Genomic DNA, 26,818 nt, shown 5'->3' on the forward strand with positions numbered 1-26,818 from the left:
AGTTCCATGGAGAGAGGAGCCTGGTGGGCTACAGTCCATGGGGTCACAAAGAGTCAGACACAACTGAGTGACTTCACTGTGGGTTTTGGAACTGCAGGTAAAAACCTGTGGGCCTCTCTTTCTATGAAGGTCTCTAAGACAGCTGTGCAGACCTCAGGGCATGATCATACTGTGAGAAGATGTCCCATTAAACCAGTGACCACGTGGAGAGTTGGAGGACTCCTGGTGCAGATCTGGATCCGCGGTGGGAGCCTGGCATACATGGACCCATTCAGGGAGCTGAGAGAGATAGCTGGGGGGATGAAAACAGCCCTGGACTGAGATTCAAGGGAGAGGGTTCAGACGCAGCTCCACTCCCTTCGAGCCAGCTATTTTGGGAAAAGCACAAGACCAACTTGGCAAACACCCATGGACTGGTAAATGTGTCTTAAAAAAAAAAAACAGTTTCATGCTTCAGTGCTGGGTGATGTAGCACTTCTAATGTGCCTTTTGCTTTTTCAGATTAAGTATTAATAACTTACTATATCTCAACCTATGTGTTCCTCTTCAAGGGGAGTGATCATGCTGTAACAAATAATCACAGGGGTAGTGGCTCAAAACCACACCAATCATCTTATAGTTCTGGAGGCTGGAAGTCCAGAACGGGTTTCTCTGGGCTAAAAGTTTCCTTGCCTTTTCCAACTTCCACGGGTGCCCCTGTCTCTTGGCTGATGGCCCCTCCCTCCGCCCACATGTGAGTAGTGAGCTATGGGGTCTTTCTCACCCCATGTCACTCTGACACTGGCTCTCCGACCTCCTTTCACTTGTAAGGGGTTCTGTGATTACAACAGACCCGCTCATCTCACACGCTAGCAAAGTAATGCTGAAAATTCTCTAAGCCAGGCTTCAACAGTAAGTAAACTGAGAACTTCCAGATGTTCAAGCTGGATTTAGAAAAGGCAGAGGAACAAAAGATCAAATTGCCAACATCCATTGGTTCATCGAAAAAGCAAGAGAATTCCAGAAAAACATATACTTCTTCATTGACTACGGTAAAGCCTTTGACTGTGTGGATCACAACAAATTGTGGAAAATTCTTCAAGAGATGGGAATACCAGACCACCTTACCTGCCTCCTGAGAAATCTGTATGCAGCTCAAGAAGCAACAGTTAGAACCAGACATGGAACAACGGACTGGTTCCAAATTGGGAAAGGAGTATGTCAAGGCTGTATATTGTCACCCTGCTTATATGACTTACATGCAGAGTACATCATGCGAAATGCTGAGCTGGATGAAGCACAAGCTGGAATCAAGATTTCTGGGAGAAATATCAATAACCTCAGAAATGCAGATGACACCACCCTTATGGCAGGAAGCGAAGAAGAACTAAAGAACCTCTTGATGAAATTGAAAGAGGAGAGTGAAATGGCTGGGTTAAAACTCAACATTCAAAAAACTAAGATCATGGCATCTGGTCCCATCATTTCATGGCAAATAGACAGGGAAACAATGGAAACAGTGAGAGATTTTATTTTCTTGGGCTACAAAATCACTGTAGATGATGACTGCAGCCATGAAATAAAAAGACACTTGCTCCTTGGAAGAAAAAATATGACTAACCTAGACAGCATATTAAAAAGCAGAGATGTTACTATGCTAAGAAAAGTCCTTCTAGTCAAAGCTATGGTTTTTCCAGCAGTCATGTATGAATGTAAGAGCTGGACCATAAAGAAAGCTGAGCACTGAAAAGGTGCATTTGAACTGTGGTGTTGGAGAAGACTCTTGAGAGTCCCTTGGACTGCAAGGAGATCCAACCAGTCCATCCTAAAGGAAATCAGTCCTGAATGTTCATTGGAAGGACAGATGCTGAAGCTGAAACTCCAGTACTCTGGCCATTTGCTGTGAAGAACTGACTCATTGGAAAAGATCCTGATGCTGGGAAAGATTGAAGGCTGGAGAAGAAGGGGATGACAGAGGATGAGGTGGTTGGATGGCATCACTGACTTGATGGACATGAGTTTGAGCAAGCTCCGGGAGTTGGTGATGGACAGGAAGGCCTGGTGTAGTGCAGTCCATGGGGTCACAAAGAGTCAGACAGAACTGAGCGACTGAACTGCACTGAACTGAGCCAAATAATCTTCTCATTGCAACATCTTTAACTTAATGACACCTGCGAAATCCCTTTGTGAGGTAATGTATGCACATGTTTTGGGAATTAGGACTTGGATGTATTTGGGGACAGGGAGACAATATTCTGTCAACAACAAAGTTCCTCTTGCTTCTCCCCATCTAATGTGCCAGACACATAGTAGAGGCCTGCTCAGCTTTTATTCATATTATATAAATGTATATCTTCAACCATCAGTTTCCTTATCCTTAAACAGAGATATAAATACATAGAATGAACTTGCCATGAAATAATGCATATGAAAGTGTCCTCAAACTAAAAAGAACCCTAAAAATGTAGGTATCTCACAGACTAGTAGTAAGGAATACATACATCCATTTGTGAAAGAGCCACATAAGGAAAGACAGCAGGATGCTAAGAGAAATCCATTCAATTCATTAAATCATAATGGAAAAGAGCCAGTAGCTGGAATATCTAAATCATGTTATGTGTGGCCTTGAGGTAGGCCAGTTTGAGACACTATATAATTTAGTGTCCAAATTGAGGGGGGGCACTATTAACATTTCCTCTGGGACAAAATCAGTCAGGATTCTCCCAGGCCAACACAATACCTGGGCAGGTCAGTGAGTGAGCCTTGGCTCTGGAGCCAGACTACCTACAACCAAGTCTAAGATTCACGCTTAGAGCCCTGTGACCTTGGCCATATTATGTAACTGCTCTCTGCCTTGGTTTCCTCGTCTATAAAATGGTGACGTGAGGCTCAGATGAATTATTACATACAGAGTACACAGTACAGTGCCTAGTGTACCTCGTAAGAGGGCAACAGAAGTTGGTGATCCTTACACGTCAAGGCCAGCCATACTCTCAATTTCCCTGAATTGAGAGAACTCCCAGTGTGTGCCCATAAGTGCGGGCACAGGCCGACAGCTGGCACGGTTGAGCACCAGTACACAAACCTCCAGGAGTGGTGACAATCTTTTCTTCGGTGCCTGCTTCCTCACACCCCCATTTCTGTTTCTCCATCCTGGTGCCTGCACTCATTTACTTATTTTATTCTGTATTTTTAAAACTTTTTATTTTATATTGGAGTTTAGCCGATGATCAATGTTGTGGTAGTTTCAGGTGGAGGACAAAGGGACTCAGCCATACGTACACATGTATCCATTCTTCCCTACGCTCCCCTCCCATCCAGCCTGGCACATAACGCTGAGCAGAGTTCCCTGTCTTGTACTCATTTCAGAACGCAGAGCTGTATGCCAGTCTGGGCTGCTACAACGCTTTGTCATGAAACAGAGCAAAATCCTTTGTTATCAGAGCAAGAGACAGAATGACTGGGAGTTGACCCCCTCAAGCAGCAGCCTGTGCAGTGAGCACGGCTACATCCATTTGATAGAGGGGGTAATATTTCACTGCTACTTTTGCAAACTTTTGTGAGATTATAATGTGCTAGTGCCATTTTGCAATGCAAGCTGCACAAAGATGTTCCTGAATCTATTATTTCTTGTCCCCTTCTGGCCTAAACAAAACCCCAAGTTTTTTTCTTTTTCATTAATTTTTTTCTTGGAGTATAGCTGCTTTACAACATTGTACCAGTTTCTGTTGTAAGGCAAAGTGAATCAGCTATCCGGTATACATACAAAGCCCTAGTCATTATGTCTCAAAAGAAACATACATGTACAAACCACGTTTCTTTCTGCTGAACCTGAAATAATGATTATGCTGTTTACACAAGCTATAAAAATAATGGCTAGAGCCATTACTATTTCTTCAGTGCATACTACGTGTTAGGCATTGTTCTAAGCACATTCCGGGCACTTAATCCCCAACAACTCAATGAAGCAGATACTGTTACTGTCCTCATCATACAGATGAGAAAAAGGAAGGTACATCCGCTCGCTCGGGATACATCTGCGTCTAGTAAGTGGAGGAGAGGCAGGAATGACCCAGGCAGTCCTGCTCAAGCATATATGCCTAAAAGGGCAAACTCTGCTCCCTCTCATGCTGGGGAAGACGGACTTCTCTGGCTCATCAGGGGGCATCCTTGGACAGCATGTCCCAAAGAACCAGCCCTTTAGGACTTCCCTGGTGGTCCAGGGGCTAAGACTCAGTCCACCTTCCAATGCAGGGCACATGGGTTCGGTCCCTGGTAGGGGGAACTGAGATCCTACATGCTACAACTAAGACCAGTGCAAACAAATAAATAATTAGAAAACGAATGAACTAATCCTTCATCTGCACCTTTGCTGCACCCTCCCCTGAAAGCCTTCACCTCCTTGTCCAATGGGCCAACTCCTACACACCCTGCACCCCTCAGCTCTCCTTCAGCCTTCCCCGCATCCCTGGGCACGCTACAGGCACTCAAGGCAAAGAATGAGATTTCAGGATGGCAGTTATTCTATAACTGTTACTTTTGGGGGGAAGTTATTGTTTCTGTTGTTTTGTTGCTAAGTCATGTCCAACTCTTTTGGGATCCCACGAACTGTAGCCCACCAGGCTCCTCTGTCCATGGGATTTCCCAGGCAAGAATACTGGAGTGGGTTGCCGTTTCCTCCTTCAGGGGATTTTCCTGATCCAGGGATTGAACCTGCATCTCCTGCGTTGGCAGGTGGATTCTTTACTACTGAGCCACCAGAGAAGACAAGTGTTAGCCTTACAAAGGGATTTGAAGTAGATTTTCTCTTTAGAATAAGCTCCTAGAGTTAGATCGAAGCTATGATTTGATTTCTAAAACTGCTACTTGCATTTACGTAAGATTAATACATTATACAATGATATTCTGGGTGTTTGTATGGACAATGCTGGAACCCGGCTGCCTCGTGCTGTTTTACTTAAATAAACCTCATGCATCTCAACAGAGGCAGGCTGATGTTTTTCTTCAACCCATTTCACTAAAGCTACACAGACTCTGAACCACCTGTGATCACAGCCATCTGACCATAAGGGGACAAGTTGCCCCGGACACACAGGAAGCTGGTGGGACGTTGGGGTTTCCCGTGGGAATCGCACAGGCCCCTTACTTGTTAATGTTGCTGCCTTCCTTCAGGCGCTCTCCCGCAGCTCCGGTTTTGGACACTCTCTCGCTGCCCGCCAGGTCCACCAAGCTCACCTTGCTCACCTTCTCCCCTGAGTTCTAGTTGTGGGAGACGAGAGAGAAACGACAGACAGACGTGAGTGCAGAAACCACACGGATACCCATGCAGACGTCAGCACCACCGCGGAAGCCGTCTTGCTTCAAGGAGGCAAACTTGAGAAGATTTTAAATGGTAAGAAAGGAGGCTTCAAGGAGGCAAACTTGAGATTTTAAATGGTAAGAAAAGTTCTTTGGACTAGCAGTTTTAGGGTAAAAATTAAAAGTCGGTGTGGCAGCATGGAATTCTGCTTTGTGGCTGGGTAGCAAGTGCACTGGCCTTTTCAGAATATATTTAGAAAGCTGGAGCTTTTATGCATCCATGAGAACATTCTAGGACATGAGGGTTCCTGCACATTTAGGTCAAATCCTTCACTTTTTATTTTTAAAGCTATCTTTAGGCTGAATGTCGTGGTTTCCTCTTTCATATTTTTTTAGTGACTATGAGGTAAACCCTGCTGTTTCTAGGGGAATTTCACTATGGAAGGATACATATTAAAAGAGGTATGGTGACAGCATCATGGTCTTTAGAGCGTTTATACAAGGATTCCATTTTTTTAACGTTATATTTAAAGTTGTTGCTTTGTTTAGTCTCTGAGTCGAGTCCGACCCTTTTGCGACCCCATGGACTACAGCCCACCAGGCTCCTCTGTCCATGGGATTTCCCAGGCAAGAATACTCGAGTGGGTTGCCATTTCTTTTTCCAGGACATCTCCTCGACTCAGAGATTGAACCCACGTCTCCTGCATTGGCAGGTGGGTTCCCTATCATAGAGCTACGAGGGAAAGACCTAACACATTACATGATGTAAGCAGAGTAGCTGATCCAGTAAGCAGAAGAGCAGGAACCGAATCCAGCCACGGAGCGGTTCACCCAGGCAGGTACTGTGAGTCCCTTCACTGTCACCCATTCTACCCGATCGCTCACCCCAGACTGCAGGTCGTATAGCGTCTGCGTGATGACGATGTTGAACACAGCGTGGGAGCGGCTGCTTTCTTCATTCATGTTGGTTGCAGCTACTGTCCGAGACTTGTTTCCCTCAGACATCAATGACTCAATGTCCTAGAGGCAGGCACAAGAAAAACATTCTAAGCAAAAAATCCCTAAGAACAGTGTCCTGCCCACCCATGGATATATTAATTATGATGCATTCCGTCACCACCCTTGCATGTAAACCTCCCACCTCTCTTCCACAGAGCCCGGCTCAAACTTCCACTCCCTCAGTGCTTTCTAGTGGATGAAATGTTTCACCCATTCTTTCCAAACTAAAACTGTCTCCTTTCTCGGTTGAGTACCTATTTTTCCCTCTGCAAGTTCCTAAGGAGAAAAGAGCTAACATTTACTGTGCTCAGATACTCAATAGCAATGATGACCTTATTTTATTCTGACTCTCTTGCACAGCTCTCTTCTGTATGATTAGTAGCCTCCCTTCTCCAACAAGGGGCTTCCCTGGTGGTTCAGACAGTAAAGAATCTGCCTGCAATGCAGGAGACTTGGGTTCAATCCCTGAGTTGGGAAGATCCCCTAGAGAAGGGAATGGCAATCCACTCCAGTATTCTTGCCTGAAGAATCTCATGAACAGAGGAGGCTGGCGGGCTACAGTCCATGGGGCTGCAAACAGTTGGACATGGCTGAATGACCAACACTTTCATGCAGTGAATTTACAACACTGTGGCTCTCTCAGGACAGGGAATTTTCCTTATTCGACTCTGAACAACCTGCTTTAGAACACCCGGAACCTAAGACTCTTAAACAATGTTTGATGAATATTACAAAAGAAGTATTTATCTGATTAAACACACAGGACACTGAAGTTCATGGAGGTCAAATAACTCTTCCCACATCTAATAAGAGGCAGTTGTTTGCTTTTTAGTTGCTAAGTTATGTCTGACTCTTTTGCGACCCTATGGACTGTAGCCCACCAAGCTCCTCAATCCATAGGATTTCCCAGGTAAGAATACTGGAGTGGGTTGCCGTTTCCTTCTCCAGGGGATCTTCCTGACCCAGGGATTGAACCCACATCTTCTGCTTGGCAGGCAGATCCTTTACCACTGAGTCACTTGGAGAGCCCAATAAGAGGCAGAACTGGATACAAATCACGGACGCCCCAACTCTTACTAATAAGTGACAGGAGGAGACAGTCACTGGCCCCAGTGACGCTCAGCCAGGCACCTAAGCACAAGTGCTGACTTTGCACTTTCCCGCCAGAGGGGTCTTCGTTCATTTCAAGGAGCAGGAAAAAGAAACAGATTGGTCAATGGAGGGAGATCAGTTCAAAAAAACAGAAGAATCAGAAGAGTGAAAAGGAATGCAAACTAAGATCGGAGACACTGTCAAAGAGAAAGGGTTGAAATAACTACCAAACAGTGTTTACATCTGTCCAGAAGGACATCACTGGCAACCTTAGGGAGAAGAGTTTCAATAGAGTGCTATTCATGAAAATATTCAGCAACCTCAGGATGCTGGGCCTCCCGGCAACACTGCAAACCCTTCAAAACCAAGCGGCTTGAAGACTGATTAAAAGCCTTTATTTTCTGTTTGGGGTGGTTGATACTGGGTTTCTGAGACCATGAATTGTAACAATATGCTATAAAGCATTCACATAAAAATATATTCAATATTATCTATACACTTCAATTTACTGTCAGCTTTTAATATCTTTTTTTTTTTTTCAAATGACACTTACCTCAAAACTAGTGACAGCCAGTTGGGATAAACCATCTACATATGGTCCCAAAACTTTATGCTCTCGAACTTTAAGAGACTGTCTACTCCTTCAAGAGAAAGGAAAAAGGAATGAATGAATCATACCCAACTTGGAGATTTTCTCTCTTAAAAAAAGTACCTGCAAAAGTACTCAGAAATTAAAAAAAAAAAAAAAAAGTACTCAGAAATTAAGATTGCAATTTCAAAAGAATTTTTCTTTTAACGATCAAAAACTATTCTAAAAGCTACTTTACTTGGATTAGCAAAACATCATGCCTTATGAGGAATGTCTTTTATACTCTAATTTCTATTTAAAGTAACATACTATTTTAAAAATTCTATCTCTACTCCCAAACTAAACAACCAGCACACAGAATACTAGGTTAGGCTAACTTGTTTTAGTAGATGAACTTTAATTTCACATGGGGTGGGGAGAGGGAAATGAAGCAAAGAACAAACAGTACTGAATGTAACCTTTAGGCTATTTTATAAGTAAGCATATTCTCAATAAGTAATGTCTTAACAGTTTTAAGCAAGAATTGAACAATATTAAAATGTTTTACTTTTAATCTACCCTTTCAGATTAGGAGCATTGATTTATGCTGATCTGTGCTGACCGTTTTATACAAAGAATGATGTTACAGGACAGTAGTTGTTTGTAGTTACTGATAATTATTATTCTATATTGAGAACTGGCTCTGCTGGTCAAGATTTCAGGACTCCTGAATTTTTAAAAGGCAAACCTGGTTTGGGACCCACTTGAAGAGCTTATCGACAGACAACTAAGATGAAAAGTGAAACTATATATAATATATATTATGGCCATATTGCATTATGTCACATATTTCGTGGCATCAAATACTGATCACTTTTCAAACCAAGAGTCAATGCCTAGCATCACTCAAGTGTGGCAAGAAGAAACTAAGAATGCGCACATCCCTAAATCTAGACCTTGCTCCCTAAAAACTTCTCAGTTATCTCAATCTTAATCTCACAACTCCATAAAGCTGGCTTTACTAACTTCATTTTAAGCTTGAAGAATTCAATATGACAATGAGCAATTCTGTTGTATTTGAAACAAGGGCAGACCAAGTGCACCAGTTCAAGAGAGCTGCCTAGCTGCCCATGCCTCCAGAACCTGGCTCACTCCGTTTGCATAATCAGAGACTATCGCTATTTGTGGGCAAGAAAAAGTAAATCAAGCACAATATCAAGTCCTTCTGATGGTGTCTAACATTTGGGATGCTTGTACACCACTGGGGGGAGTGTAAACTGGTACAACTGTTATGGGGAACAGTTTTGTAATACCAAGGCTGAAGGTTCCACAGCTTGTGACCCATAATTCCACTCCTAGATGCATTCCCTAGAAACTCCTGCATTTGTACGCCAGGAGGAATGTACAGAAATGCTCAGAGAAGGACAGTTGTGGTAAAAAGTGGAAACCACAGGAACGAGAGGAGATCAAATACATAAATTATGGTATCTTGTACAATGGAATACCAAAGAGCAGTAAAAATTAATGAATTATTACTTCATACATCAGAACAAACAAACCATTGAGGGGAAAAGTAGCAAGTCATCAAAGGACAAACATATTATGAAGTCATATACAGGTAAAAATTACAAAATTACGCATAGACTCTTAAAGAGAAGGAAGATAATGAGCAACATAAAAACGTTCCATTTATTAAGCCAAATGGTGAGCAGAACAGTCATTGATTTTATTATTCTTTATATCTTACATGTATTATAAATGTTCTTTTTTTAATTATTTTTTATTTTTATTAGTTGGAGGCTAATTACCTTACAATATTGTAGTGGTTTTTGCCATACATTGACATGAATCAGCCATGGATTTACATGTGTTCCCCATCCCGATCCCTAAATGTTCTTTCATATGCATTACACAGTTATTAGCTAAAAGTAAAAACATTTCCGGTGACTGGGTCACTTCCTTGCCATCCATAATTTTTATCTTATACCTCTGATTATACCCTTGATTATACAGCTGCTGAAAGTATTTAAAAAATATTTTTAATAACATGAGAAAGTATTCATCATATTATATAAAAAATTCAGGATACTGAATTGTATTCAGAGAAGCACCTCAACACACACACTACATATCCACTCCATAGATCTAAGACACCAAAATGCATAAAGTGTTAACAGCAGTTATTTTTGAGGATTATAGGCCATTTTTATTCTTCTTACACTTTACCTACTTTCTAAATTTTTATATATATTATTCTTAAATCAATAAAAATTTTAATTAAAAGGTAAACGGCCCTTTCCTTCCTCTATGAATCAAACTCATCTGGCTTTTATCACCTAGTTTTTAAAAAATACAGATGCCTGGGTTTCCTCCTGGGTCTACTGAATCATCAGCCCTACGGGAGGGGCTCAGGCCAGCATTGCATTAAAAAGCCTCCCAGTGATTCCAATGTACATCCATGGAAGAGAATGGCTTGTCTAGGCCGGGTCATTCGAAACCTTCGACCGCTTCACCTCCGATTTAGAGCAGATGGAAAGACCACTGTGTCATTCTTCACTCAATGAATAAATACGAATAAACCGTAGTGGCAAAAATACCAAAACAGTAAAAACAGGCATCTAAATGGCATGGGTAAGCAACTTTATACAGGAGTGTAGGATACACTTTGAATCCTGGGTATAACGACAGACTTTGAGAAGCTGATGATCCCTCGTTAAACGAACTGAATCGGGAGTGGTGACCGAGGGCTTCAAACACATAAACTCACTTGCAGCTTTAACTTCAGGATCATTTAAAATGACTACCCCCATTATAAGGTTCGTGTCAAACACTAACTTACCCTTTGGGGTCTAAAAGATCCCGGACTTTCTCATTATAAATTTCCATATAGGATACTTCCACTTTAAAGGTCTGTGACTCATTCTGCTCCAGAGAGATCCTTTGAAATAAAGCACAGCAGAGCCTTGGGATGAGGCCTCGCTGCTCAGCATTGCCCATCATGGAGAAGGATTTTCCTGAGCCTGGAGAAAGGTGAGCAGAAAGAGAGGAGGATGGAAGAGGAGGCAACGTGTAACGCTTCCGTCGTACAAGTGTATCCTACACATCGGCCAAGGTCACACAGCAGAAGGACACAGACAATTTGGCCCCCAGAGCCAGGCCCTCAGACACCAGAGTTACTATTTACACTATTACACTCCTGACCGCCAGTCTGACTTTCACTGTGAGACCTGGAGGGTACCTCCAGATGGATACGTACTAATGTAAGCGCTACAAATATGTAACCTCTAAAAGTATATATAGTAAAAAGGAACTACTGTATAGTACAGGGAACTCTGTTTGAGATTATGTAACAGCCTAAATATGTACAACAATCATTTGGCTGGACTCCTGAAACTAACACAACACTGTTAATCAACTATACTCCAATATACGACAGAAAGCTTTAAAAAGTGTGTAAATATCAACTATACATCAAGTAACATTAACATATTTTACCCACAAAATATTTCACACTTTTGAAAGTGCTTTGCTATATATTCTCCTTGATGTCCTGTAATGTGACAATAGGCAGTATTATTACCATTTAATTAATTTATTCCAGCTTTATAGTTGAAATAATGGGTGGCTTACAGTGTTAATTGCTGAACCACTAGTCTAGTTTTGTTTAATAACCTATCATTACTTCTATATCCTAGTGAAGTCCTCTGTATAGGATGATAGATACTACGAGTTTTTCTACAGTTTTTCACTATAACATTTGTACTAAGAAACTGGTAATTATTTTCCTAGCTCAAATACAGGTTAAAACTATAATTTAGGAAAATGACACTTAATAGTTTGAAACTACCATGCTCATTAACACTTAAATTACTTCATTTCACAACTGTTGAACCTTCAAAAAGATTACTTTTGATCATTTAATTCAGCTAAACCTGTGAAGTCAGAAGCATTTTTCTACGACTTCCCAAAGTGTTTTCTATTTCTGTTTTAAGAAATGAACATTTAATATCACTGACTGTAAAGAAAAGCAGCTACTTACCTGTCTGTCCATATGCAAAAATGCAAGCATTATACCCCTGGAAGGCTTTCTCAAGAATTCCTTCCCCAAGGCACTTGAAAACCACTTCTTGACCTAAAAAAACAAAAATAAAAAGACTGATTTTTCTTGACATATTTGTATTAGTAACTGAGCCCCAGCCACTAATAACATTCTCTCAACCCCAAAAAGATGTTGAGTGTATTGCATACCTACTATGTGCAGGGCTGTGGATTAAGAGCATAATGAATGCAATTTTATTATTTATTCTTCTACACTATAACTCTGTACCTGGGACAACTTATCATTCTACCCACTGCTTCCCTCTAAGACATTTCTCTAGGTGTTCAAGTTTCCTGCCCATTGTCTGTGGGTCATATGGAAGTATCATTTGAATTCGGTTTAGTTCCTTTTCCTGAGTTAGTATGAAAGGGTCATTCAATATAAACTGCCTTGTCTCCCCACCTGGATTCTGAGCTTCTGATGAGCAGGAACCATGTCGCCCACATCTTGGTATGTGTGTGCACCTCTGCACCGAGCGTGGTGCTGAGAAACTTCATTACTGGTAGAGGGGGTGTGCTGGGCACAGGTAACCTCTTATCCCACGGGGGTTAGGGGACAAGTTCTCATCTGTGCGTCTTTTTACAGCTCACTGTGACTCCTAGGGGTGTTCTGTCATGGACTGTTTATATCATGTAGTGCCCAGCTGAAGAGTAAAGGTGTGAAAATCTTTTTAAACATTTAATGAGGCGTTTACTGCCTTTTAAAATTGATGTCTTTCTAACATGCAATCCCCACCATCAAGAGAATTAAAGTGATTTTCTCCTTCCTCTGTGCAGAAATTACTGGTTGAAGTACCTCTTTCCTCTACTGGAGCCCCTGACTGATGTCAGCCCATAATCTATCTCTGTGATCCTAGTGCCTAGTATGAAATGCTTAATAAATGTTTGTCCAGAGAATTAGTTGGTTTAATCTTTTTATCCAAATGACAATTCCTTTTACATTTGGAAATAATGCAATATAACATAAGCTCTTGGGTGTATGTTTTTCTTTCATGCTCTGATTTTAGCAGTCTCATTATATTATGACGTATCGCAGCTGCAGAATGGGACTCAAAAGTGTAAACATGAAACAATATTTTCAATCATCAGGTTGGCAAAAAAATAAAATAAAACAACACATGACAATATCCAATATAGCTGGACTGAAGAAATAGGTATTTTCATAAACTGTTGGTGGGAAAATGAATGAATGCAGCCATTCTAAGGAAAACCTCACAGGACCAAGAAAAAGGAATATGTCCTGGCTCTCTGGCCCACTATGGGGCATCTGCCCTAGAGACCCACTCCCTAGGAGACCCCAGTAAAAGGATGTTCACACAGCATTATTTATAATACTGAAAGTTGGAATCAAGTTAAATGCCAATTAGTAAGGGAGTAGTAGATACATAAAATGTATTTTATATGATGGAATATTTAAATACACCATCTTAAAAAAACAAGCAAAACAAATCTATGTGTTTAAGCAGTGCTAGAATTCAAAAACATTGTTGAGTTTTTCAAAAAGTCATGTTCAGGCTGTATATATAATAACAAAAATTTATGTCCAATAGTATGTATGTGTGTTCTCTATGTGTGCTAAAGTAAAAGAAAAAATTGGATCAGAAGAAAATATGTCAAATTTATATAAACTTATTTCTCAACTTCTGACTTCTACCAAAGAGCCATTTAAAACATGTTGGCGGAATATGTGGATTTTTTTTTTTTTAAGAAGAATATAACTGTAAGAGGCTTCTTAAACATAAGGGTTAGGAAGACTACCTAAAGACTATGTGTATGCACACATACACAAATACATGGAGAAAAATAAAGTACTGTCAAAATTCTTATCCACTAAAGACACATTTCCAAAATTGCCTTTATGTTATAGTTAAGTATCAGAGTATTGTGCTCCAAAGACAGAAATATAGATCAATGGAACAGAATAGAAAGCCCAGAGATAAATCCACGAACCTATGGACACCTTATCTTTGACAAAGGAGGCAAGGATATACAATGGAAAAAAGACAACCTCTTTAACAAGTGGTGCTGGGAAAACTGGTCAACCACCTGTAAAAGAATGAAACTAGAACACTTTCTAACACCATACACAAAAATAAACTCAAAATGGATTAAAGATCTAAATGTAAGAACAGAAACTATAAAACTTCTAGAGGAGAACATAGGCAAAACACTCTCTGACATGAATCACAGCAGGATCCTCTATGACCCACCTCCCAGAATATTGGAAATAAAAGCAAAACTAAACAAATGGGACCTAATGAAACTTAAAAGCTTTTGCACAACAAAGGAAACTATAAGTAAGGTGAAAAGACAGCCCTCAGATTGGGAGAAAATAATAGCAAATGAAGAAACAGACAAAGGATTAATCTCAAAAAATATACAAGCAACTCCTGCAGCTCAATTCCAGAAAAATAAATGACCCAATCAAAAAATGGGCCAAAGAACTAAACAGACATTTCTCCAAAGAAGACATACAGATGGCTAACAAACACATGAAAAGTGCTCAACATCACTCATTATTAGAGAAATGCAAATCAAAACCACAATGAGGTACCATTACACACAGTCAGGATGGCTGCTATCCAAAAGTCTACAAGCAAATAATGCTGGAGAGGGTGTGGAGAAAAGGGAACCCTCTTACACTGTTGGTGGGAATGCAAACTAGTACAGCCACTATGGAGAACAGTGTGGAGATTTCTTAAAAAACTGGAAATAGAACTGCCATATGACCCAGCAATCCCACTTCTGGGCATACACACTGAGGAAACCAGATCTGAAAGAGACACATGCACCCCAATGTTCATCGCAGCACTGTTTATAATAGCCAGGACATGGAAGCAACCTAGATGCCCATCAGCAGATGAATGGATAAGGAAGCTGTGGTACATATACACCATGGAATATTACTCAGCCGTTAAAAAGAATTCATTTGAATCAGTCCTAATGAGATGGATGAAACTGGAGCCCATTATACAGAGTGAAGTAAGCCAGAAAGATAAAGAACATTACAGCATACTAACACATATATATGGAATTTAGAAAGATGGTAACGATAACCCTATATGCAAAACAGAAAAAGAGACACAGAAGTACAGAACAGACTTTTGAACTCTGTGGGAGAAGGTGAGGGTGGGATGTTTCGAAAGAACAGCATGTATATTATCTATGGTGAAACAGATCACCAGCCCAGGTGGGATGCATGAGACAAGTGCTCGGGCCTGGTGCACTGGGAAGACCCAGAGGAATCGGGTGGAGAGGGAGGTGGGAGGGGGGATCGGGATGGGGAATACATGTAACTCCATGGCTGATTCATGTCAATGTAAGACAAAACCCACTACAATATTGTAAAGTAATTAGCCTCCAACTAATAAAAATAAATGAAAAAAAAAAAAAAGAGTATTGTGCTCATTAAGAAAGTATCTGGAAACTGAAGCCTATTATACAGAATGAAGTAAGTCAGAAAGAAAAACACCAATACAGTACATTAATACATAAATATGGAGTTTAGAAAGATGGTAATGATGACCCTATATGCGAGACAGCAAAAGAGACACAGATATAAAGAACAGACTTTTGGACTCTGTGGGAGAAGGCGAGGGTGGGATGATTCGAGAGAATAGCACTGAAGCGTGTATATTACCATATGTGAAATAGATCACCAGTGCAAGTTTGATGCATGAAACAGGGCACTCAAAGCCGGTGCACTGGGACAACCCTGAGGGATGGGATGGGGAGGGAGGTGGGAAGGGGGTTCAGGATGGGGGACACATGTACACCCATGGCTGATTCATGTCAATGTATGGCAAAAACCACTACAATATTATAACATAATTAGCCTCCAATTAAAATAAATTAATTTTTTTAAAAAAGAAAATATCTTACCCACCCTGTTGCCAATCTTTCATATCCATTGATATTTTTTTTTCATGTATTTGCTCAAAGGACTTCCCTTATTCCACATGTAGTCCCAAGGCCCATGCCAAAACACAGGCTTAAATCTGGACCTGAGCCCTGTAGTGCAGAAGATGGGGAACGAAACACAGCTTCTGCTCAGGTTTGTGAAAACTGATGGTGGTTCCTCGCCAGGACCCAAGTGCCATCGAAAGCCTTCAAAAAGCACCGCTTTCTTGGCACAAACTGGTGAACGGAGCAATCTCCTTTGATCTTCCACACTGGTTAACCAGCCCCCAGAAAGGGAGTGGGGTGAGGGTGGGGACAAGATGCTTTAAGACTTGGCTGGATCAAACATCCTGACCGTAATTCAAGATTTTGACTCATATTTAGTAACTTGAAAAAATAAAAATAAAAAAGCAAGAACCTGACCAGATGAAAAGGACTTAACTGTGGAGAAGCACTGTGGTCAAAGAGCTTTTACTCTGGTTTCACAGAGTTTGAAGTCATTAAGTCATCAAGGATTTATATCTGTTCTTTTATCAGGGAGTGAGATGGAATACTTTCTGGTTTCTGCTCTGATGCTGAGTAGGCTGGAATTATGAGGGATTATTTTCTCAATGTTTTTTTCAAGGCCAGGTCACGAGTTTTCATTTACCTTGGCAGGAATGGCCTTTTAAACCAAAGATCATTAACAGAAAAAAAAAAAAAAACCAGCCAAGAATGAATGCTATAGAGCTATATGAAATAGGTTTATGATGAATCAATTGATAAAACTCAGGGTATGTAAACTAAAATTGCACTAAAAATAACAAATAATAAAAGAATGTTCCAGGTAAAGATACAAGAATAAATTTCAGTTTGATCTATTTCTAAATTGTCACAAATATTAAACAGGATATGAATTAACCTATTTAACCTGTATTATTGCTGCTGTTTTGTCACTAAGTTTTCTGATTCTGTCGGCCAGGCTCCTCTGTCCATGGGATTTCCCAGGCAAGAATACTGGAGTGGGTTGCCATTTTCTTCTCCAGGGGGAAGAGGTCTTCCCCACCAAGGGATTGAATTCATCTACTGCTTAGCAGGTGGATTTTTTACCACTGAGTTGCCAGGGAAGCCCATTAAACCTATATACCTTTATTATTTATGTTAAGAAGAAAAATTAATTTTTTTTGTCAACTGCTCTGTTTGTAGTACAATTTATATATTCTATCTGTATCGCTGAATCTGTGCAGTACCTAGATATGGTAGGTATGGACTGTGATCAATAAGGAGATGAGGGGGCCACTATGAAAGTGTAAGTCATTTGCCCAAGACATGGCCACCAGAGAGAGGCAGGACCTGGGTCTATGGGTGATGACTCCCAGATGGACCGAGGCCCATCCATCATCAGTGACTCAGGCTGCATGACACTGGAAATCAGTTACTCCCATCTCTGGTTTCCATGGTAATTTTTTTTTTTTAAACAAACTCTCAGAACTCATCACACTCCAGTACCTTTTTTTCCCACATCTTTCTACACCACTGAATTGTGAGCTCCTTTGAAAACAAGAGCTGTGGCATCTTAGCAGAGTACCTGGCACACAGTATGCACTCTTTTTTTTTTTTTTTTTTCCAGTGGGTTTTGTCATACATTGATATGAATCAGCCATGGATTTACAGATGTATTCCAATCCCGATCCCCCCTCCCACCTCCCTCTCCACCCGATTCCTCTGGGTCTTCCCAGTGCACCAGGCTGAGCACTTGTCTCATGCATCCCACCTGGGCTGGTGATCTGTTTCACCATAGATAGTATACATGCTGTTTTTTGAAAATCCCACCCACTTCTCCCACAGAGTTCAAAAAGTCTGTTTTGTTTTCTGTGTCTCTTTTTCTGTTTTTTGCATATTAGGGTTTCGTTATCACCTTTCTAAATTCCAATATATATGTGTTAGTATACTGTAATGTTCTTTATCTTTCTGGCTTACTTCACTCTGTATAATGGGCTCCAGTTTCATCCATTCATTAGACTGGTTCAATGAATTCTTTTTAATGGCTGAGTAATATTCCATGGTGTATATGTACCACAGCTTCCTTATCCATTCATCTGCTGATGGGCATCTAGGTTGCTTCCATGTCCTGCAGTATGCACTCTTAATTATGGAATTGTCCCTGGTGACATTGCTGTTCTCAGATTAATGTGTATTCTTTTTTTCAGAGAAAACTTTTATTTAAATACGTTATAAACAGCATGAGTAGATTGTATACGGAAGCTGAAAAGCCTTCAGTGCTACCCAGATCCTTCATCGTCTGTCTAATGTGTATTTAATTGGGGGCCCCTGTCCTCGTTAGTGATGGCAAAGGTTTCAAAATACTGTTTGTTGAACTTTCAAAAGTTAATTGTAGGATTTACACTTTGGTCAAAGTACAGCTGTTTCTGAAATTCCAATGAGCCCCAAAGACCATAATAGTCTTTGTTGAACAAGGTACTAGGGTGTGAACACACATGTCAGCATCATCTGTAACTACTAATTGAACAATTTTGATAAAAATTACAGATTTTACTGACACCCACATTACCTCCTAGTCATTAAAACAAAATCTATGTGACTGAAAAAAATAAATCAGTCACTTTGATGTCCACTAAATGTATATCTAAGTTTTCCAAGAAGTCAAGGTCTTTTAGTTAAGTACTTAGTTACATTTGACAGACAGAATGTAATTCAGACTTAGTGTATTTAATAAAGTTTTGGTTATAACTAGGAAAGGAAAAAAACTGGAAACACAAAATGGAATATGAAAAAGTAGAAAACAATTATACTCTGTTTCTGAAAAGAATCTTTCTTCTTTCTGTCTTTAAATAGCTACCCCAAAGCACAATTTATAAAAGGGTAAATACAAAGAACCACATTGTAAAGTTCATGGATTTTTACAAATCTAAGCAAGGCTGGATTCTAGTGAGACTAGAATCCATTTTATCACTATGGCTTCATGTCTCGAGGGAAATTTACTCTTACGACAAGAAATAATGAACACTTTCCCTGTTCTACAAAAATATATCAACATTACATTTTTTAAGAGCCCCGCTTAGTTTCCCCTGTATGCTTTACTGATGCAGTTTCCTACTAGAGATACTCAGATTGTTTCCTTTTTCTTTTTTCCTGCAATATTTATCCTTACATATTTATCTATATACACTTTTCTATTAACTTTACTAGGCAAAACTCCAAAAACACTGAATTACTAACTCCTCTAGCAATGTAAGAGTCTTTCATTCTACAACTTCAACAATTCTATTATCATTCTTCCTGGTTTTGATTAACAGAAAAAGCAAGCTCCTTGCTTTGTTAAATTAAAACTTTCCTTTCCTTAGTTTCTTGTCCATTTGTGTTTACTCTTTAGTAAATTGACTGAGTCCTATGTTTACTTGTATAAATCAATCGGTTCAGTAATTGGTTAAGAATTCATTTAAAAATGCCCATCATATATTAAGGATATTAACCTTTGGTCTGTCTCATCTTGTACATATTTCTCCCAGTCTGTCATTTACCTTTCAGTCCTATGTTGTTCTTTGTCATACAAAAGCTTTTGGTCTTTCACATTCAATCTCTTATCTTTTCCTTTATGATTGTCGTTTATGGTATACGTTACACTTTCAAAATCCTTCTGGATTATCATTACCCCAAATTACATAGCTATTCACGCATATCTTCTTCTAGTCTTATTTGGGTTTTTCGAGTTTTATTTCCAAGCTTGAATGCTACTTCTTATCAGCTGTGTAACCTTGGGCAAGATCTCCTTTAGTAATAAAACAGGAATACTACTTGCTCTCTTACTGAATTGCTGGTGTGATTTAATAAGGCAGTACAGTAAAGCACTTACCAGAGTGTCTGGCCATTGTAAGTCTAGAATATATTTTAGCTAATATCCATAATTAATATCATCTCTTAAATTTTTAACCAACTAAAACTAATTTTGGTATAAAGATGGAGGTACTCATCTAATTATTTTTCCTTAAATAGCTCCTCCATCTTTGCAACAAATCTGTGAGACAATCCAATCCCATTTTAAAGATAAAAGACACTTATTCTTAGGGGGAAAAAAAAAAAAGGAATCATTTGTTGCTATTTCTCTAGCGCCTCTAGGGGTCCCACTTTCTAAGTTTTATGATGGTGTACTCACATGTGAGAGCAAAAAGGGGGCATGTGAACAAGTGTGTGTGTGTGTTCTGGGTCATAATGAGAAGAGGAAGAAGGAACAGTATCATTAATTATTCGGAGCAGGATATGCCAACCCAGGTTGTTCAGTGGAGGAAAGATATTTACCGTTTTTTAATAACATTAAGATATCTCAGAAAGGTACAGGGAAAAAAGCAATTTAATAAATCATATCATAAAACTAAACAGAAATATTCTCTACAGAGCTGCCCTTACTTTTTCTTTTTTAAATTCTGGTGCCTTTGTAGCTCTATGAATACCTGGCTGGGGTTATACTTAATCACTTCTTTGGTTTGGTGACTTTCAGTCACCACTGGTACAATAAACAATTATTTTAAAAAAGCCAAGACTGTCTCCAAAGCCTAAAAATTCCATGTAGGAATGCTACACGCTCTTCTGCCCTCCTCGGCATAATCAGTTTTCCATGACACATGAACAGTGCCCACACTTCACTCTGTGATGGACAGAAAATATTAACCGTCAAAGACCCTTACACAGTCGAGAAAGGAGAGTCTGGTTTATCCAAAAGACTGAAGGTGTTTGTTTTTACTTTGTTCCTTTCTAAACACAGGAATCCCTTTTTTTCAGTACAAGAAAAACAAACTTGCCCACTGCTTTTAGCAGCTTAGTTAAGTAACAACAACAACAACAAAGGAGCTGCTTATGCTGGATGGTGGGAATCAGGGAATTCATAAAAGATGCTCTACTCCCACCCTTAATGTTTTCTGACTCCAGTTCACAAATGGAATGAAGTGCCCTTGTCCAGGAGAATGAATGTCAGCCCAGAAGGGAAAACCCAGAAGTCCCGAGGGAAGCAGAAGGATCTATGAGAATTTCTTTCTATCCCAGACAATCCATGCAGAGGCACAACTTGCTCCAACCCAAGAGCCTGCGGCTTTTCCGCAGGACCCCTGCCCAGCAGGAGACAGCCACTCTGCCAATGCCAGCTCCATGTGCCTGGCGCGGGGAGTCCACGGGGCAAACCTGACCTCACTTGTTCAGAACCATGGCCAAGATGCCAATTTCCTCTGTGGGGCTTATGATTAGACGCCTATAACCGTGTGGACAAGTCTTAAAATACAGGCATGCCCGCAGCAACCCACAACACAATGTCAGAACGGTAGAGAGGGCTCCTGATTGGAATTTCTGCAAGCCAAGTCACAGAAGACCTGACCCACCCAGCCCTGAGTCACACATGATACAGACCTCTGCAACGCTAACACCCTGAGTCTCCACTCTTGTGCATAGCCTGTCCCTCCTGGGAACAGCAGCAATGGCCTCAGAGCTACCAGGCATGTGCACTGGGAGCTGAGGAACCAAGGGAATTCTCTCTATAGCAGGGCCCTGGTACCAAAGTACAGAGGAAGAGAAAGCAGGGGTGGGAGGGAAAGTGCATACCACACATATGCCAATTCTTCACAGTAGCTATACTCTAGGAAAAGGGAGAACAAAATAAGAGGGCATAACTAAGGACTTCCTAGTGGTCCAGCGGATAAGACTCTGAACTTCCAATGCAGGGGGCAGGTGTTTGATCCCCGGTCAGGGAGCTAGGATTTCACACGCCAGGTGGCGTGGCCAAAAAAGCCCCCAGAAACTCAAAAAGGGCATGTGCATGCGTGCTTAGTCACTTCAGTCATGTCTAACTCTTTTGCGACCCCATGGACTGAAACCTACCAGGCACCTCTGTCCATGGGGTTCTCCAGGCAAGAATGCTGGAGTGGGTTGCCATTTCCTTTTCCAAGGGATCTTCCCAACTCAGGGATCAAACCCGCATCTCTTGAGTCTCCCGCACTGCAGGCGGATTCTTTACCACTGAGCCACTGGGAAAGCCCCAAAGAGGGCACAACCTTGTCTCGTTCACAATCTGCATCAATCAAGCCAGCCTCGCACAGATCAGGGCTGACCAAAGCACTCAGTCTGGAGATCCAGGGCTGGACACGACATAAGCACAGAATATTTCCAAAGTAGTGAAGTGGAAGAGCAGTCAGAATTTTAACAGCATTTTATCACTTTAAACAGAACCTCCAGTCTTCCTTCTTTCTCCTACCTCTTTTCTCACTGGAGTTAGAGTGAAAAAAAAAAAAAAAACAACACCATATATTTATGACCTGGAATTCCTGGGCCTGCGCGTTTGGAAGGGTGTTTTTCCACTCCTAACCGAGGCTGACAGCCCTAGCGACTGTGACGAGTCTGGACTTGGCAGGTGGCACGGCTCCCAAGCCAAGCACCTGGGCCGGGTGAGAGCCGTCAGGCTCCACAGACAAACCCGAAGGGGCAAGGGTTGCGTTTCAGTAAATCTCTCCCTCAATTAGTGCAACTCTCAGAAATGGTCACGTGTAGAGGCCATAAAGCTGGTTTGCATTAAATGACCAAAAACTACAGATTTTAGATAGAGGAACTAGGGCTTTCAAGGCTTGACTGAGTGACATGAGATTTAAGTTTTAATCAACTATAGAAGGTTGCCCGTAAGGGGCGGGGTAAGAACCAGGACCCCGAGAACCTAGGCCTGGAGCGTAAGGGTCGACGCGGGCCGTTTCCCACAGTGGCCTCTGGGAGCGGCCAGCCCCGCAGTCCGCAGCGGCCTTCCTCACAGCTCGGCCTGGGTGACTCACCCAGACAGACGTGCCCAGCCCAGCGACAGCGCTGGGGCCCGTCACGAGCTGGCAGTGAACTTCAGCGCCTTTTTCTGTCACCTGATAAAGTGGCTGAGTCATGGGGGGAGGAGGGTCAGGCGTCGGGGGCCCCGGAGGAAAGACCTGTGAGGCCTGCCTCAGCAGAAAATGCGTTTTGGAGTCATTTTCAGTAGGGTGCTTTCACATTCAACAGCTGCTGAAAAAGTCGCTGTGTTTCACCTCCACCTGCTCGACGCTTTGCCACTGTCTCCGACACCGAGGCAGGCCTGACTCAGTATCTCTTCTGGACTGTGGGGGGTGCGCGGGACTGACAGCACTTGAGGGGAGGGGAAAACAAAGCCAAACCAAACACAGGCAATCAGGAGTCCAGAGAACTTCCGACAGGAGGGAGAAGGCGAACAGTGTTATTCCTGGCTAGGTGCCAGGCCAGAACACTTCAACAGTATGATTTCCTAAGCACAGCCCCCTGCTGGGATGAGAGAAAAGAGAAGAGGGCCCAGGATTGCCGCAGAATCCATAAAGTCCTCACGCATACTTGTCATGGACCCAAATCCACCTTTACCACTGCTTTCAGCTCTCCTACAAGTAGCAGGGCCTCTCTGAACCTCAGTTTCTTCTTTCGTAAAATGGGGCCAATATCAGATTCCACTGATTGGGTGTTTTGACAATTAAATGACCTGCTGCAGGTAAAGGAGTAAGTGCAGTGCTGGGAATCTAGTGCTCAGGATTCTATTCTCTATTGTTGTTGTTATTATCCACCCCTATAAATGCACTCAGCTAAGTTAAGCAATGTCTCTGGGTGCCAAGAAATAACTCTAAGGCAGGGTTCCCCAACCTTCAGGATCTAGTGCCTAATGATCTGAAGTGGAGCTGATGTAACAATAATAGAAATAAAGCGCACAATAAACGTAATGTGCTTGAATCATCCCGAACTACCTGCCCAGTCCATGGAAAAAGTCCAAAAAAATTTTTTTGACTACCCTCCCCAATCAAAAAGCCTGGGGACCGCGGCTCGAAGGAATGTGTATGTGTGCTCAGTCATGTCTGACTCTGCGATTCCATGACCTGTAGCTCACCAGGCTCCTCTGTCCATGGAATTATCCAGGCAGGAATACTGGAGTGGGTTGCCATTTTCTCCTCCAGGGGAATCTTCCCAACCCAGGGACTGAACCCACATCTCCTGCATTGCAGGCGGATTCTTTACCTCTGAGCCACCAGGGAAGCCCCAAGGAATAGATATGGACAAAGAAAGGAAAGCGGAAGAAGGTAGGGTTGGGTAGGATTAAAAAATCTGGGAGTAGAGACGTGAAAAAAGAATATACATATATTCTTTTAAAAAATATAACAGTATCAGCCTAGCCTACTCAGAGAAATTTTTCTTAACTGACCTTCATTTACCCAATTTTCTGAATTAACGAACATTCTCTCTTCCCCAGTAAAATACACTGGGGCATGCCTGCTGCATACTAAATCATCCAGCTGGTAGACAACTCTCTAGACTCCCAGCAGATGAGTTATGTTCTTACAAAGGGTCAGTTGTGTTCGCTCCTAGACTGGCTTATATCAGTTGCACTTCTCCATAATTACATAATTAACACATGCAAAAAGGGAGCTGCTGGTTTTAAGAAAACTAGGTTGGATGCTGAGGGACAACTTGATAAAGGTGAGTCACTAAAAGAAATGTCAAGTTAGGAATGGGTGAGAATTTGGAAAAGACAAAGAAAAATCTAGAAGGATTCTACAGTCAGATTGTTTCATAAATGTCTCTTAAGATGGCATGCTCCACTTCTAGTGACTCTCTCTCTAACTTTTCACATAATCAAGTACTATTGCTTCTCATAACCACAGGGAAAACTTCCACAGTTTGGACAAACGTAACAGCTAACAATTATTGAGTATTAATTCTATGCAAGGTACTTGCTGAGGGTTTATATACACTTGAATATTTTTTAAAAAAGAATATGCTAAATTGAGTATTTTGGAACTCTGCTTAAAAAACTGGTTTTATTTTGGCTACTGCCACTTTTTAGAATGTAAATTTTGATGCACAGTCAAATAATATGAAACAGAAATCATTTCTACCTCTGAGCACATAAACTCTCCCATCAAGAGAAGAGACTCAGACATGGCTACTTTCCCCAAAGAGATTGCCCATGGCTAGGGGGCACTCAGCCGGCCCTCATGGTACAAAGAAACATTAGCCGAACAGGAATCAGATGAAAAACTTTTGTCCTGAATTGCAGGGTATTACAATAACTGAAAACACAGGCTTCAGCAAATCTGAGCAACATACCATATGGTGAGAACTGTTACATAATTTCTAAGTCAACAGTTTAGACTCTCAGGTCAGGAAACTTTCATGTCCACATAGATTCCCCAGAAATGCCATCACAGACCAATCTCTATTTGGTATGAAGATTTATAGAAAAACAGGTTTATGAAAAATATTCTCCTAATAGGAAGAAACGTGAAACCAAGGTTACTGGAAGTCATTGTTATTTACCAACCTGACACATTTTAGGCACATGATAAAAAATGTATTGGTTTATGGCCAAGAAGCCCTTAAATGAAATTAATAGTGATTTAAACATTTACAAAGACCTATTATCTGTTATGGTGCTCTAAAATTACACTATAATAAACTTTTTTTTTAATTATTGAAAATGATGGAGAGGTAATGGCTTTCTTAATAATGGGCCTTCAGCAGGATTACTTGACTTATACTGACTTTTTAATCCCGAGTGTGGATCTATGTTTACGTATATGTATTTATGGGCTTGGGAAGGGGAGGAGAAATGGGTTTACGTAGAAATGCCATGTTTTGAATGCCTAATTCTGCAGGTTACTTGTTTTTTTTTTAAGCCCCGTCACAGAGGTTTTTGCTTAAAGATTCAGAACAATGCACAGACAAGCATTATTATGACTCACTAACCAAAAGGTAGTAATAAGCAATAATATAATTAAAATGTGCAATGTCTCAAAGCATGATTCAATGCAATTCAAACGGCTTAACAAACAAGCCTTTGATTTGCCTCTGAAAAGTCCACTGCAACAGCTGTGCGGCCAGCATAAAATGTCTGATTCATGTTTAATCCGAGAGCTGGAGGAGATCTGAGACCATTCTAGGCCACAGATCCTCCCTCTACCGATGAAGAAACAGACACTCCCAAAGTTTAGCAGTTTGTGGCAAAAGCAGGTCTCACAGATACCAGCACGTACAACGCATTTTCTCTCCAAAGATACTGATGCTACTATCCTTACTACTGCCATAGCGAGACAGTGATCAAGATGATGATAAATATTAAGTGAGCTTTTCCTATGGCTTAAGGTACTTTACATGAACAGGTCATTCAGTTCAACCTATGGGAGCAGGATTAATATAATTATGTAACCTAAGAGGAAACAGAACTCGCCTGACCTGACACAGATAAAAAGGCGCTGGAGGTGGGACTGGAAACCCAGGCAGTTTGATCTAAAAGCCCACATGCTTCCACCACTCCACCCAACACAGTGCTGTGCCCTTAAACTTACTACAGAATTACGGATTTCTACATTAGCCTGAGAGTGGAAGCTCTTGCTTGCTGTAGTAGCCTTTAATAAATACAGTAACATAAAACATAACTTAGAATTGAACATTGACACACCCCGTGAAATTGAGAGCCTCCCTTTGCTCTTTCAGTCCAGGCACTCATCTCTCTCCTTCCCACCTCCTCTCTGCCCCCTGAGTTTTGAGAGCTGCCTCAAGAGCTCTGATTCAGTATCAATGATGCCATTCTTTACTGAGCCTGACAAATAGGTCGGTTTCAGGAACTATGTGCTTCCCCTTCTCCGTTTCCTCTATACCCGATCAGAGAATGAATGCTTCTATCTTAATGTTTCCATTCACAATTAAGAAGGAATTGCGTTTTTTTTTTTTTTAACTAAAGAGAAAAGAAATCAAACTATAATTCAATATAAAATGAAAATTGCCTATATGGCAGAAACCAATATGATATTGTAAAGCAGTATCTTCCAATTAAAAATAAATAAATTTTAAAAATAAAAATTGAATTAAAAAAAGTAA

At 41.0% G+C, this 26,818-nt stretch overlaps 1 protein-coding gene across 13 annotated transcripts in view; it reads right to left on the reverse strand.

The window, feature by feature from the left end:
* KIF13A (kinesin family member 13A) overlaps positions 1 to 26,818 on the reverse strand; it is a 196,447-nt gene that overhangs the window by 70,692 nt on the left and 98,937 nt on the right. For all 13 annotated transcript variants that reach the window (XM_043450877.1, XM_043450882.1, XM_043450881.1 and 10 more), the window contains exons 5-9: positions 11,976 to 12,068; positions 10,776 to 10,956; positions 7,922 to 8,009; positions 6,163 to 6,297; positions 5,126 to 5,238 (exon numbers count right to left, since the gene is read on the reverse strand). In XM_043450877.1, coding sequence (XP_043306812.1) covers positions 5,126 to 5,238; positions 6,163 to 6,297; positions 7,922 to 8,009; positions 10,776 to 10,956; positions 11,976 to 12,068 — 610 coding nt within the window. The remainder of the gene's footprint in view (positions 1 to 5,125; positions 5,239 to 6,162; positions 6,298 to 7,921; positions 8,010 to 10,775; positions 10,957 to 11,975; positions 12,069 to 26,818) is intronic.

This window comes from Cervus canadensis, chromosome 28, assembly GCF_019320065.1.
Source record: "Cervus canadensis isolate Bull #8, Minnesota chromosome 28, ASM1932006v1, whole genome shotgun sequence".
In the NCBI taxonomy this organism is placed as follows: Eukaryota; Metazoa; Chordata; class Mammalia; order Artiodactyla; family Cervidae; genus Cervus; species Cervus canadensis.